This window comes from Orycteropus afer, unplaced genomic scaffold (genome assembly GCF_000298275.1).
Source record: "Orycteropus afer afer isolate SDZICR_OR568_19922 unplaced genomic scaffold, OryAfe1.0 scaffold00018, whole genome shotgun sequence".
In the NCBI taxonomy this organism is placed as follows: Eukaryota; Metazoa; Chordata; class Mammalia; order Tubulidentata; family Orycteropodidae; genus Orycteropus; species Orycteropus afer.
Genome location: NW_006921605.1, coordinates 15,399,514 through 15,414,850, shown reverse-complemented (window position 1 = coordinate 15,414,850; position 15,337 = coordinate 15,399,514). Strand labels below are relative to the sequence as shown.

Genomic DNA, 15,337 nt, shown 5'->3' with positions numbered 1-15,337 from the left:
GAACTCAAACAACGAGGATGCTGTCGGACCAGGCAGTGTTTCATTCTGTTGTATGTGGGGTCACTATGAGTTAGAACCAACTTGGGAGCACCTGACAACAACATAGTAAAGCTGCCGATTGAGGACTTGGTTTAGGGAAGTTTCTTCAACAAGCAGTAAAATCCAGAACCTCCCCCAGACGTCTGGGGGCATCCTGCCCCACTGTGGCAAACCCTTCAGAGCCCAGGAAAGCAATGAGTTAGCATGTGGAAATGTTCAAGGCAAATCCAAACAGAAGCTGACATGAAAAAAGAAAGAAACTTCTTTCGAGCTCAGCAAAACCTCACTTTCCAGAAGTTGCTTAAAATGAGCAAAATGAAATGTCCAGAGAAGAACACGCCTATGGGGATGGCTTCGGAACACGGACTTAAACATGAGCAACGTTGCACGTTCCATAGGTCGGACTGACGACTACAGGCATTTTTTCCTACCGATTTTTCAGCTCCTCTCCTGAAAATGACCTTGTTAGGAGGTGCGCTTGGCATGATGAAGAACTTCAGGAAACAGAACCTCTTTCTGGACTTGCTTTGCTATTAATGGTCTCTTCTGGTTATAAGCTCAGGCCAACTCCTGAACTAGCCAAGATGGAGAAAGGCGAGATTCAAAAACCTGGCAGTTTGGAGCCATTTGTAATAAATATTAAAAACACTTGGAATTAGGAAGCTTTAAATTACTGTTTAGCTAGCTCTGTTTTGAAGTTAATATGCCAAAGATGATACTGCTACTTACTTACTGCCGTCAAGTCGAACCCGACTCATAGCGACCCCTCCTTGGGTTTCAGAGGCTCTATCACTATGGAAGTAGATTTGCCCAACCTTCCTTCCAAGGTGTGGCTGGTGGGTTTGAACCCCAGCTTTCTGGTTAGCAGTCAAATGTCTTAGGCGCTATGCTACCAGAACTCCTAAGATGATACTAGTATTAACAAAAAATATGTTCCCACATTCTACTGGTAGGATTTCTTAGTGAATCCTCTCTTTTGCCCTTGTGAATTCAAGATGTCTTCCTTGACCTTTCCAATCTTTTTGCTACAAAAGGGAGAGGAGATGGGCAGAGAGAGTGGCAGGAGGTTGGTTCTCAAGACTTTTGCTCCTCCCCTCCTCCTTTCAGGCTCCATTACAGTCAATTCTCCCTTAGACTCTACCAACCCCACTGTGATGCCCAGGGATACAGCCACCATCATTCAAGACTTGGGGAACAGCCCCGTGTCAGGCTGTGGGTAGCCCAATTCTAGGGTCAAGTCTATGTGGGTTGAATGAAGCATGCTTCCACGTAATTTGAGACTGAGCCACAACAGGTTGTGGTTCTTTGAAGAAAACATCCCAAATCATCTTTATTAGCCTTTCCGTGGAAGTCCAAGGATCCAGATGCTCAGGCCTTCTCTTAGCAGCCTTGCCCTGGGAACTCGTCTTGGTGTGGAGGGAAGAGCAGAGGAGGGACCAGGAGTCAAGACCTCTAGAGAGTTCTAGCTCAGCCATGACCTGGGCAAAGTGATTTTAAGAAAACCCCCTAGCCCTCTCTTTGCTTACTCCTCCTCCTTTCTTAAATGATGGTGTTGAATTAACATTTTAAGGGCTCCTTGGGTTGGGAAATTCTGCTATTTCTTTTTGGGTCCTGGGTGGATGGGAATGTCTTTGAAAGAGGGCAGAAAAGGCACAGTCCCCTTTGTGCTCCCAGCCCTAGTCCCTCTCTGCAGGACTGACAGCTGAGCTTTCTAGGACCTCCTTGGTCAGGTTCCAGCCCCCATCTCCAGGAGCGTGGTTCCTAATTGGAGGCTGCCCTTGCTTTGGAAAGGGACACTTTCTTCCAGAACAGGTCCTACATTATTGAAGAGGTGGGGCACCCTCCAGAAATATACCGTGTTGTAAATGCCTGCTATGGGGTCGCTATGAGTGGGGTCCAACTCCACTGGCGCATAACAACAACAACAACAACGTGTGTCAAGCACCGTGCTGGGCGTTTTCCTTCTGGCTCATCCTTGCCACAGCTTTTTGAGGGGCGTTTTTCCCACTCTATAGGTGAACAAATGGAAACTCTGAGCTGTTAGGTAACCTACAGTTTTAGGAAAGGTTACCTGTGTCTCTCTCCACCTCCCTTCCTAAAACTAAGCTACATTGTTGATGGTGACACTTTCCCAAAGGAACTAAAAAGACAGCATTACTGAATCTTAGAGAGCCCTGTCCTGGGTCTGAGCCCTTGGGGCCCAGCGAGGTTGGCTCTCCTTCCAGAGAGGCTTTTGTGGGGCTGACTAAAGGTCGATGATGTGGCTAGATGCTTCTTGGGGAGCCCAGGGTCCTGGTTTTCTGAGATTCTAGGATTTCAGCCCAGTTCATAATTCCAGAAGAGACTCACTCCCCCCACCCCCACTTTTTAAACTCGTCTGCACTTAGGCAAAGTGGCCTGTTTATTCTCTGTAGGGTTTTTCTTTAAAGGAGGGGCAGGGAGTGAGCATGTGCAGAAATGCATCACCTTGCTTTCTAGTTTCCAGGCAACCATGCAGGATTACAACAAGTCACATGGTAGCATTGCTGCCTGGGAGAAGGGGAAATGGAAAACGGTGCTATCTGGAGAAAGGGCTGAGATGAGCCAGGGACTTTGGCTGTTCCTCTAGACGTCTTCTCAACAAGTAGTCAAAGATGCGGAAGCTCAGGAGGGGCTGGCTTCTCAGCAGTTCGTCCAGTCTCCTACGGGACAGATATGAAGTGGGGAGGGGAGGGGAGCAGGGCAGGGGCGAGATGGCCCCAGGTGACCCAGCAGCTGTCCTGGAAGCCATGCTCTGCGTGGGGCTATTCCTGAGAAGAACCAAAGGGAAGCAGGCTTCCCTTCCTGCTGCTGCAGCCCTGGGATAATGAGGGGGCAGAAGGGGCGTCCCTGTGATGAGGAGGCCTGAGTGGGGGGCCGGGAAGGGTCAATGGGGCCATGGGGAGGGGAGGAGAACCACCCACGAAGACCAAGTTTCCACTTCCTGTCTTGAACCCTCTCTTTCTGAACACTGTTTATTTTGATGTTTTCCTTTGTCTCCCTCCCCTCCCCCACGTTGTGTTTGTGCTTGTGTGTGTGTCTGTGTGTGTGTGCACTGTTGTTTATATTGCAGACGCTTCTATGGCATTTCATCCCCTCCCCTCTGTATACACTTCATTCCTTAATAACACCTTCTGTTGTCTAAACACTCCCTGGAACCACAAGTTCTAACCCAAGGGACAGTTTTGCTCTTCACTCTCCTGGAGTGGGGTGGGTGTGCCCTTGGCTCTGGTTCCCACACACCAGCTCAGAGCTCACAGGAGCAGGCCACAAAACAGGGGCCGAGAGCCATTCACCCTCTGGGATTCCGGGAGGCTGGGCTGTGAGACTGGGCCAACCTGAGACAGACTGGCTTCCAGCTTCCTCACACCCAGCAGTTGTCCCAAAGATGATTCATTAGGCCCCACTCTTCCTCTGGCCTTCCCTGTTTGCCCGGAGGTAGCGGTATTTCATAGCCTGGAAAACTGGCTTCATGCCAGCCCTGCTGCCTGGGGAGGTGTTGGGTGGAAGGACAGATGTGGAAGAGAGAGGCAAGTCTCTGGGAGGGAGATGCTGCCCACCATGGCACCCTGGAACTGAAGACCATGGCAGCATGGGTTGAGGAGTCTGCAGTCCCTCACCCCACCCATTCACTGCTGAGGTTTGTCCTCTTCCAGAATGCCACTCAGGGTGCATCTTCCTCATCTCCTATGGAAACCTGAACAGCCAGAGAGAGAAGTCTCTTGCATTTTTCAAAGTTCTGAAGGCTTGATGAGAGGTTAGAGACGTCTCTACATTTAAAAGGGCTTGTCAGACATTAAGGTCCCTGCATGGCACAAATGGTTTGTGACCAGCCACTAACCCAAAGGTTGGTGGTTCAAACCCATCCCACAGCACTGCTGAAGAAAGACCTGGCAATCTGTCTCCATAAAGAATACAGCCACGAAACCCCACAAGGCAATTCTACTCTGTGACACACAGAGGGGCCGTGAGTTAGAGTCTACTCTATCGCAGTAGGGCTGGTTTGGTTGTGGTCAGATATTAAAGAAGAAAGTAAATGAAGAAAAAGTGAGTAGAGTTGGAGAACTGAATCCCTGCTTAGCTCTTTGGAGGCTGGAGGCTCTGCCCTGTCATTCCTGGCCCTCTTTGGTTTACACTCTACACTTTAAGAAAAAAAAAAAATTAACTACTAGCTCGTCAAACGAGAGATCACTGCACCAATAGATTAATAAATAATGTTCTAGGTGGTTGGCATATTTCCTTAGTGTTTTAAACGAGGAAAAGCTTGTGTCCCATGAACATTATTAGGAGAAACGGAGAGGAATTCAAAGATGGGGTGAGGTGAGGTGCTTTCAAGACATTAAAGCCGCGTGTCTAGGGGAAAAATGACAGTCCCTGTCTGTTTAATATGTAACATATGGGAGGATGGAGGGCGCTTGGAACAGAGTGAGGAGCATGCAGTTGCTACAGAGATGGTGAACGCGCGCGCAATGAAGGATCCGATGGGTTAGGCAAGGTTGGAATTTGAGATTAAATCTTCGGGGAATTAAGGAATGCTTCCTAACAAGGTGGCAGGGAGCGTTTTAGGCCTGTGCTGGCAGATTCACACCCTCATCTTCACACATCCACGAACGCGCCTTAGCCGCGTATTTACCCAAACTCAGATCGCGCGCACAAGCACGCACACGCCTGCGCGTCTGGAGCCGCAATCGCTCAATGACACTCAGCCAGTCTAGAAATGACACTTAGCCAGGGCTAGAAATCCCTTTACAAGGACCTCCTAACCCAAAGTTCCAGAGAAACTTTAATAGGAGATAGAAAAGTGTTTGATGATGGGGGGAAAAAAATCTGCTTGCTTGCAGTTCTGGCGATGGCCAGAATGCTACAATAAACTGTTGCATTCCAGAGCTGGGGAGGGCGAAGGAAGGCAGGGGGAGGAGGCGAGAGCAAAGAGACCAGAGAACTTGGAAGACGAAATCAGAAACTCGGGCTGCGAAAGCCACTGGGGCCGCAGGGGGGCTGGCAGGGGGCGGAGGAGGCCGGGGAAGGGTTAACGCGGGAGCAAAGCGTGCGGCGGGGGCGGGCCGGGAGCTGGCGCTGGCCCTTTAAGGCAGGCGGCGCGGGCCGATCGAGCGCGGCAGTGATTGGCGCGGCGGGATCACTGCTTCCCGAAGCCCGGCCCGGGGGAGTCGGCTGGAGCCGGCTGTGCTTTGATAAGGTCCTGGCAACTGAGTAACAACCAGAGCGCCTGGAAATAAAAATATCCCCTAATAGCCATGGATTTCGGGGCGTCCCAGAGTCCGAGCCGCCCGCCACCCCTGCAGAAAACCCTGGTGTAAAAGGTGGGGGTGGAGGCCTGGGCCCCGAAGAGCTGCTTCCTAGGAAGCCCCCGCCTGGGCCCAGGAAGCTAGGTTGCGCCAAACTCCGTCGCGGGCTCCGGGGGCGGAAGGGGCTCAATGGGGCCGAAGCCCGGCCGAGGAAGGGGTCGCGGGCCCGGCGGCTCCGCGGATGGGCGCCAGAGGCGCGGGGGGCGGCCCGGGGCGCGGCGGGCGCGTACCTCCCTTTCAGGACCGTGCGCTCGGCTCGCGCCTTTGAAGTGCACAGTTAAATCCACAGCGCAGTTTTTGTTGGAAGCGCCCGGAGGACATTTGGTGCGCGGAGTGACTGCTGGAAACAGGACCTGCGTTGAAAACCGGCCGGGCGGGGGCCGAGGGGCCAGGGGCGGCCGCGGCGGGGGCGGAGGCCCGGGCGGGCCTTTTGCATAAAAGGGGCGGCGGGGCGCGCCGCGCGACCCTACCTCGCTGGTGGATTGCGCTTTAATCCCAAGCTTGTTGTTACACCGCCCCCTCCCCGCCGCGCGACTCCCCATGCTCCCCGCCGCCAGGGCCGGCCCGGGGGGGCCCGGGGCTGCCAGTGCGAGCCGAGCCGGGGACTGGGGCCGGGGCCCTACCCAGGGCGCCAGCGAGGCTTCGCCGCGGAGCGCGCGCGCCGATCAGTGGTGAGTGCCAGGCAGCGTTGGCGGGGCGGCCCGGGCGCTTTGATGTGCTGGGCGGCCCTTTGAAGTTCTGGCTAGCTATTTCGGGGCGCTCTCGCGGCAGGCGTGCAGGGGAGCTGGGGCCCGGCGCCTAGCGTTCTGGGGGCTCGGCCTGGAAGACCTGAGCTGAAGCCCCCTCCCCAGCGCTGGCTGGGATGGTGGGGGGCCTGACCGGGAGACTTGGCCAAGTGACGGTGGGGGCGGAGAGGGGCTGGTCCCCCTAGGGGTCGCATCGCTGTCGCTGTCGCTGTTACGGTTGGAAGTCGGAGTGTGTGTGCGCGTGAGTGCTTTTGGAAGGTGGGATGAAAGGGTGGTGGCTCCCCGCCCTCCCCGCGCGCCCTCCCCCAGCCCTCTCCCCCACGCAGCTCACCTCCCTCCTCCCTTTCACCCCTCCTAGCGCTAAGGGGCCCCGAGCGCCGGCCGCGGCTCAGTCTGCGCGCAGGACCGGCCCGAGCCCGGGCGCCCGCGTCCCTCCTCCCCGCCTGGGCCCCGAGCCCCTGGCCGCCCCAGCCCCCTTTGCGGAGAGGGAGAGACTTCGCGCGTCGCCATTTCTGGACTTGGCGGCTGCTTTCGGTGCTTTTTCTGCGGGCGCCTCTGCGAGCGGCAGAGCCGCTGACCGACCGAGCTCGGGCTCGGGGCACTGCTTGCACCCCCCTAGGGCTCCGAGCCCGCGCTCGGCGGTTTGCTCGGCCGTGCTTTGGTCGCGTTGGTTTGCTTTGGGCCGGGGGGCCGGTGCAGAGGGGCTCCGCAGAGATGAGAGCCCGGCCTCGGGCCGCCTTCGTCTGCCAGGTAACGGGGCCGCCCCACCTCCCCTCTACCCGAGTACCGGGGACGGGCACGGGCAGCCCTTCTACTCCGCCTGCCGCGGTGCCTGGCCCGACAGCGGAGGCCCCGGGCGAGGGGTCGCGCGCACCCATCCCGGGCTCGGGCGTCCCGGCGCCTAGCTTCGGGTCGCGCCCCGTCCCCTGCTCTTCCCGTGCCCTCCTTAGTTTGAGCCTTCCCTTGCTAGAGAAAGCAGCTTGTTTATTGGTTGGAGAAGCCTTTTTTTTCCCTCCCCCCCGCCTTGGAAAAAAAAGACAGGCTTGAGATCAGTAGACTTTGGGATTCGATTCTTGGCACAGGCAGGGGTGAGCGTGAGACGGTTTCTGATCCGGTTTTGTAGGGTTCGCTCCGGGAAATGAGCTGGGGGTGGGGTGGGGTGGGGATGATGGGTCCCGAGGCTTCTCTCTTCTCTCGCAAAGTTTGAAGATCAAAGGCTCGCCTGAGTGAGTTGCGTTCTGGTTTGGGGGAGCGGGGGAGACCGAGGTGGAGACCGAGCCGGATTCTTGGCGAGAGGGAGGGCTCAGCGGACATTTACTCCTGGGTTGGAGTGTGGGGGGGTATTGCCAGCTGGTTCTGGGGTGGGGTGGGGTAGGGGGCGTTTGCCTGCTGAGCTGGGCGTCCGGGAGTCCGTACCGCCCCGTGCGGGGCGGGCTGCTTTCGGGCGCAGATCTTCTGAATTTTTAAGAAGTGGAAGGGGGAGCGCAGAGGGAAGGGGGTGGATTGGGGAATGGGAACCAGATGCCGAGGAAGGGCACGTTTGGAGCTTGAGTTATCTGTGCCGAGAGCCGAGCTGGGAAATTTACTGAAATTGGTTTCACCTGTACCCAGTCCCGCGCCTCCGAAGGGGTCTTTTGGAGTTGATGCTATCCGGGGAGGGGGAGGGAGTGGGGAGGCCTGAGCCCCGCTGCCCGGAGTGCTTGGATGGGTGGGCCGAGCAGGTTTTTGGAAGGTTACGTCTCCCACGACCACCCCTCCTCCTTGGATCTCTCTTGCTCTCATCTTCCTTCTGCCCCAGCTCCCCTTCCCCGCCCCTCTCCACTCGTCCCCTCCCCCTCCCAAAAGCACGGGGAGCTCAGATTTCGCCTTTGAAAAAGCACTGTCTGATACTTTAGATGCGCACCTCGCAGATAGCTGGGTTGCTTGATTTGAATTTGAGGAGTTGAAAAGCCTGTTTACTTTCTTGCTTTGATGTTGGGTAGATCTGGTTTTGATTAGATCAATACCCTTTTCTCTCTTCCCACCTCCCCCCTTCCTTTTCTTTCCAGAGAGGAGGCTCAGATGAGCCCCTGCTGACTTAAGAGAGAGAAGGAGAGACCACGCTGATTGCTGAGAGGAACTGGAAGGAAAAAAAGCCCCAAACTCAATGAGAAGAACTCTCTCGCCATGAGTAGCGCTGTGTTGGTGACTCGACTCCCAGACCCCAGCAGCAGCTTCCGAGAGGATGCCCCGCGGCCCCCAGTCCCTGGGGAAGAAGGGGAGACCCCACCGTGCCAGGCCGGCCTGGTCAAGGGCCAGGTCACCAAACCCATGCCAGTGTCCTCCAGTGCCAGGCGAAATGAGGATGGGCTGGGAGAGCCAGAGGGGCGGGCCTCCCCAGAATCTCCTCTGACCAGGTGGACCAAGTCTTTGCACTCCTTGTTGGGCGATCAGGACGGGGCTTATCTCTTCCGGACTTTCTTGGAAAGGGAGAAATGTGTGGATACCTTAGACTTCTGGTTTGCCTGCAATGGATTCCGGCAGATGAACCTGAAGGATACCAAAACTTTACGAGTAGCCAAAGCGATCTACAAAAGGTACATCGAGAACAACAGCATTGTCTCCAAGCAGCTGAAACCTGCCACCAAGACCTACATACGCGATGGCATCAAGAAGCAGCAGATCGACTCCATCATGTTTGACCAGGCACAGACCGAGGTCCAGTCAGTGATGGAGGAAAATGCCTACCAGATGTTTTTGACTTCTGATATATACCTCGAATATGTGAGGAGTGGGGGAGAAAATACAGCATACATGAGCAATGGGGGACTGGGCAGCCTGAAGGTCGTGTGTGGCTATCTCCCCACCTTGAACGAAGAAGAGGAGTGGACTTGCGCTGACTTCAAATGCAAACTCTCACCCACAGTGGTTGGCTTGTCCAGCAAAACTCTGAGGGCCACAGCGAATGTGAGGGCCACAGAAACAGCTGAAAATGGATACAGGTAAGACTTGGGCAGAGGTTGGGGGTGGGGACCAAGTCATGTTAGAGGATGATATGGGCTTTGCAGATGTTTTGAGTTAAGTGGGCTGGATGGGTGGGTGGGTGGGTGGATGGATGGATGGAAGTGTTGCTGAGGCTGAGAAAGGTCTCTTGAGAGCTAGGACCGCTGGCTTTGAACCCTTTGATCTTATTTTGATTGTTTAAATAGTGATGCATGCAAAGCTAAATGCTTACAGTCTTCCAGGGATAACTTCAAACAGTAGCAAGCACTATTCATTAATGTTGGTTACTTATTATCCTGGACTAGAGTCTTAGAAGGGGTTGAGAGAGAGAGAGGACAGCAGCTTTTGATGCCTCTGACTCACCAGCTCCACTAAGCACCCTTTTTGGAAAGGGTCATGTCACCACTCATCAGTAGAGAGTGGAATTAATGTGGCCAGGGAGGCAGCTGGGCTGGGCTGGAGGCACAGGAAGTAATGTGCACCCATTGAACAGAGGGGTATATGGATCTTTTGAACTTTCATGTTAGGAGCAGCAAGCGGCTTAACTTTGTGGAATTACATATTTATTTACCCAGCAAAAAAGCTTCTACTAGGGAAGGACCTGTGACTTTCTTGAATGAAAGACTCTTAGCTTTATCTTCTAGTGGTAGATCAGTTCAGTTTTTAAATGCCTGGAGTCTGAGGGTCAGAACTCAGTTGATTATTATGTTGCTTAGTGCAGACAGAAGAAATCTTGGCCAGGGAGGACTGGGGCCCTGGAGCACTTTCTCTTCTCTGAGGCTTCAAAGACAAACTGTCCTTTACAGAGTGGCCAATTCTCAAGATGCTTGACCTTGGGAAACAACTTCAGACCTCCTGTTAAAATGAGTTTTTCTGTTTTTCCTCCTCGCTCCTCTTCTAAGTATCCCCAAAGAGAAGGAGCCTCTTGATTCGACATTGTTGCTTATGATAGGCAGGAGAAGGGGAGCTTGTCTGCTGTGGGAATGGCTTATCTGGCAACCCATCCTGGACTCCCTCATGGGCTGGGGACCCAGGGTTCCCTCTGCTTGGTAGTTACTTCTGGTGTGGCCCCCAGGGTCAGCAGGCACCAGGTGGTTAATCACTAGCATTTGGAATAGCTAGTCTGAGCCTAGTAGGCAATGTTTTAGGGGTAGCCAAGAGGGTTGACTGCTCTTGGGGAGCAGAAAGGGCTTGTTCTCCAACCACCAGGGGGCGCTCTTACAACCCTGGGAGGCAGTCTACCCACAGTCAGCTGTTTGGTCTAGCCCTAAGTGGAACTGCACTGGTTTTTACAAGGAACTATAGGATCACCTGAGGAAGTTGTTTCAGCATCTTTTAAGTTGATGGTTTCAGATTCTTTTGGAAGATGTTGGGTCTGTTCTCAGGAGGCAGAGCTTCTGGGGCTGGCTGGGCAGTACCTAGATGCCTTCCAGTTACTGGCCTGCTCCATCATGTGAACTTTTGGGTAAACTCTATGCTAGCCTCCTTGCCCTCCAGCGTGGCAGCGAGAGCAGAGAGTACTTTAGGTCTGTGGCAAGGCTGCTTCCCCAGGGCCCTTCTGACGGTGGGGCCTCTGTCCCCAGTGTCAGGACCCAGAGCATCACCTTTGTAAATGGCACAGTGTGTGGCTTTGGATGACATCAGTAAGAAAGAGCTCACCAGGCAGGACCCTGGTGTGACCTCCCCTCTTTTGTGGGTGCCCCTCCTCCTTCCAAGGCCTCAGCTGGGACAGTACCAGGATTACATTTGTTGGATATTACTCTGGAAAAAGTTTGGGTTCTTGGAGGCAGAGTGTTTCTAGTGTTGCCTTCTTAGTTGTAAGCTGTGGGTATCTTTGGTCTGTGGATCACAAATTTTCACTGGCTTCTTAAGTTTCCATGTTGGATTTTTGTTGGTTTTCTCCCACTGTTAACTTGAAATGAAGACTTTTCCTTGGACAACATGAAGCCCATATGCTTTAACTTTGGATATTGTCAAAGGGAGTTTAAGGCATATCCAAATTATTTAATTTCATTTTAATAGCCAGGTATTAAAGTGTGTATATAGTGTATTATGCCCTGAGGTTCAAAGGCCTGGGTTCCACATGGTTCACCACTTACTATGAAAGCTTTTCTGAGCCCCATGTACCCACCTGTAAAATGGGTTGGTACCATCCACTCTCTGTCATTGGGTTGCTTTTAGGAGGAAAATAGTAAACATGCAATGCCTTTGTATATGGGAACACACTGAATGGATATAAAGGGTCATAATTAGTACAATTGATAATGATAATAATTAGATGTGTCAAAGGGCAACCAGGTTAGGATATCACTGACGAAGAGTGACTCTTCAGTTCTTGTCCATATTTCATCGTAGGTTTTAGAGTGTGTTCCCCCCCCCATGCCTCAACTTTCTGTACTTGTCAAACTTACTCAAGTGTGTCATTCCAGCTAGATTGCTGGTTCTTGGAATGTAGGGATCCTATCTGACACCTAGGCTTTAACCCTTCCCGTGCGCGCGCGCGCGTGCACACCCCCCACCCTCACTCGCGGTGCAGAGTAGCACACACACACCCACCCTCACTCGCGGTGCAGAGTAGCTGGCACTGGGGAGGCTTGCTAAGTCAGTAATGAATGGAACAGACAACACGAGTCCTGCTGAGGCACTCCCTTCATCAAGCAACTGAAGAGCAGGCTTGGCAGCCGGCTGCCCAGGGGACTGGCTGGCCTTCCAGGGCCGTGTTTGCCTTGGGCACACTCAAAGGAGGCTCATTTTTAATGACTTGTTTGTGTGGCTACTGATTTAGTGTCCAGTTTAATATAAATAGTTGGGACGGAAGAGCAGGAATTATCCTTGGAGGGAAGGACTCGGAGTGGAGTGGTTGAGTGGGATGCCTGGGCTTTTGATGGTCTCTATAAATAACCTAGAGCAGAAGCAACCTGTTGGGAGAAGCACGTGTCAGAAACCAACACACACACACACACACAGAGTGTCAGTGTGTGCTGAGGGGTGGTGGGGTTAGGAGCTCGGCCCAGCGTTTATTTTGGGAAGTGCAATACAGTGCTGGGGGCACGGAGCGCGCTGTGCTCTTGCTGCTCTGCCCTGGGACTTGTGTGTCCCTACCCAAGGTGTCTCTCCCCTGCCTCCCGCGGGGCCTCTGCTCTGGCCTCACTTACAGTCGGGCCCAGCAGATAGCTGTCTGCTGGCTCCAGGTGCACCTTGCCCTCTCCGAGCACTTGCTCATGAGGCCCGCTGTTGTGGGTGGAACTATTGGAGTCAAGTTTGGCTTCAGTTATCAAAGAAAGTGATGCCATAGGAGAGATGCTGGAAGCGGGAGCCTGCCATTGGGGGCTGTAGCTCTGATGAACACAGTTTGCTAAAACACACCTGTCAAAGCGCACCTGTTTCAAAAGACCAAGCTGCCCAGTGCTGTTTGGGGCCCAGGCCCTCCCTGAATGCCGAGTGGCCTTGCCTTAGATGATGCTGGTTGGAGAGGGTGTTCCCTTCGGGCAGTGGCTTTTGGGGGGGGGAATTGCCAGAGGGTGCTTGGAAAGTACTAACCACATGGTCTTCAAAGCCAATACTTTCTAAGTTGTGTTGTTTTGAGAGGGCCCAGGAGGAGGCCCCAAAGGTCATTTCTGTTGTGCTTCTGTGGATGGCCTCTTTGCCCTGGTGTATGGGAAGAAGCAGGGGCCACAGCATCTCCCCAAGATAAGAATCCTCTGGAAGAAAAAAACAAAACAGCCCACCTGTTCCCCTTCCCGTTAGGTCCCTGGGGCCTCCGCTACCTGACAGCTGAAAACCCTTTGCAGACTGAAGTTGAGAACTGCTGGGTCGGGGATGCAGGGCCGGTGCAGAATGTCTACCTTAGGCCTCTGCACTCCATAGGAATTTAAAATCCTCGCTGTCACTGGCAGCAAAACAGTATGAGGAAATGATCAAAGCATCTGGCTACAATTCCTGTAGCATGGTCAAGTTTCTTTCCTTTTTTTTTTTTTTTTTTTTTAAAGTAATCACAAGAAAACAGCTCTAATCCGTTTTCTTAAAATTATGTGGCGATTTCAACAAAGTTAGGGGTTCTTAAAGACTTGAGTTCCTGTCTCTCTCCACAGCCCCGCCTCCTTCCTCCGCCTCATCTTGTTATGTGCCTTGGAAAATCCAAACACTTTGCTGCCGTCAACAGAGTAGCGTCAACAGAGCAGTGTATTCCACCTTTAATTACTGGCCACACAGTACTCCTCTGTTTTGCAAGTGAAGAGACGAGTTTATTTTGGGATCCATGTGCTTAAAACACAAGCACAAAGCTGTGTGAGCACACGTGGGATTTGAGTTAGGTGTCTTTGTTGTTGGAGAGGAAGGAATTTCTATTGAGTCACCTTCTCCTTGTAGACGCTGAAGCATAACTCTTCCTTTTGGGACACTGGTGATGTGTGAATATGACAAAGATAGCAATACCGAAGAGATGGAAAGAGTGCTTGAATGCTATTTAAGGCTGGTTTAGCTTTTCTGATCTTGTACTGTGTGTCTTAAACTAAAAACGTTTGCAGTGACCTACCTGATGATGGGCCTAGGCCTTTTAAGGAGGTTCAACAAAGTTTTGAGCCCCTGATGCCAGGTGTCACGAACTACTTAGAGTGTTGGGGAGACATCTAAGAAAAAGGCACATCTGATCCTTCCCCTCATGGAGCTTACAGTCTAGCAGTTGCACAAGACAGGCATTCATCTGCCCCCCCCCCCACGATATGTAGTTGTAAGGCATTATCAATGAGAAGACATCACAAGGCCATCTGAGACAACAAGAGCTCTCATTTTTGTTGGCGGTTGGCTTTTCAGAGTATTATGGTTATTTTGCAAATTGGCAGTGCCCTTAGAGGGCCCTTCAGAGAACAGGAGATCTTCATGTAGGTGACCATCAGTGGACTACTGATTTTTCAGATGAATACCCCAAGCCCTGGGAGTGCTTTGACCTGCCTGGGGTCACCTAGCAGTCCAGTGGCTGAGCCAGCACTAGTTCTTGGCTCTTTCTTGACTTTTGGTCCCTATCAAAAGGTTACATTGGTGAGTAGCGACTGGGGTCTTAAAAGCTTTCAAGCGGCCATCTAAAACGCAGCTAACAGTCTCCTAGTGTCAGAAGCGAAGAAGAACGCAAAAGAAAAGGGGGGCCATTTAGAAGCAATTAGCCCTAGGACACTATGGTCCTTGAGACCAGAAGAACTGGATGGTGCCTGGCTATAAATGCCAATCACTCAGGGAAAGATCAAAGCTGGAGATCCTGGATAGAGTGGGAGGGAAAACGTGGAACAAAATCCAAAAACTCAATAATGACCAGGATTACTGGTCAGATGAAATCTGGCGAGACTCCCAGTACTATGGCCCTGGAATACATTCTGCGCCTGGAATAAAGTGCACCCCCAGAGGCGGGCTCTCAGCCCAATAGTTAACAAGATGTACACACAGACCACTTAACCCAGGATGACGCACCCACATACTCTATGGTACTACATCCCTTAGAGCAATAGACCATGAGACACCAGAGGACCAACATTCAAACTGAGGAAATGCAGGACAAACAGGAGTGCATAAATATGAGGGGCACAGGGGGAGGGTTACAGGGTAGGGAGGGGAGGAGACTGGGTTAGGGTTGGACATGCCGAATGGGGAATGAAACTAAATGTATGCATTATGTTGAATGTAAAACAAGCTCTTGAAAAAAAAAAAAAAAAAGTTACATTGCATTCCTTTGGATTGGAAGGGGCCCTGAAGAAGTTGACAGGTAGATCTTTAGTGCAGGGCCAATGAGTCCTGCTTTCACTGGGGATAAGGAAGGACTCCCCAGCGGTATGTGTGATCCCAGGTGCACCTTTGGGTTAGACCATAAAGGAGGGGTGGAGCAGACGGGGAGCCCCGTGGGAATGTGGGGAGCAGTGGGGATGAAACAGAAAGTAGAAGAGACAGTCCCCTTGTCTTTAAACAGCTTGTTCTCTGGTTGGAGAAAACAAACATGAAATGTTACTAGGAGAGCCATAGAATTTTAGGCTCAGAATGAGCCTAGAAATTATCTAAATCCAACTCCCTTGGCTTAGAATGATGTTAATTAAAACCAAGAGCGACCACTGAATGCGCACTTAACTGCACGAGGCGCGTTTCTCCATAGCCGTGGGCTCTAGCCAGGGTCAGCCCCGTCTGCCTGTCCTGCTTTACTGCACGAGGCGCGTTTCTCCATAGCCGTGGGCTCTAGCCAGCGTCAGCCCCGTCTGCCTGTCCTGC

The 15,337-nt window shown here is 52.7% G+C and overlaps 1 protein-coding gene across 1 annotated transcript in view; it reads left to right on the top strand.

Moving 5' to 3' along the window:
* Nucleotides 1–8,275: 8,275 nt before the first annotated feature.
* Nucleotides 8,276–15,337, top strand: part of AXIN2 (axin 2) — a 31,083-nt gene continuing 24,021 nt past the window's right edge. The window contains exon 1 of the mRNA XM_007959702.2: nucleotides 8,276–9,090. Within this exon, the coding sequence (XP_007957893.1) occupies nucleotides 8,276–9,090 (815 nt within the window). The remainder of the gene's footprint in view (nucleotides 9,091–15,337) is intronic.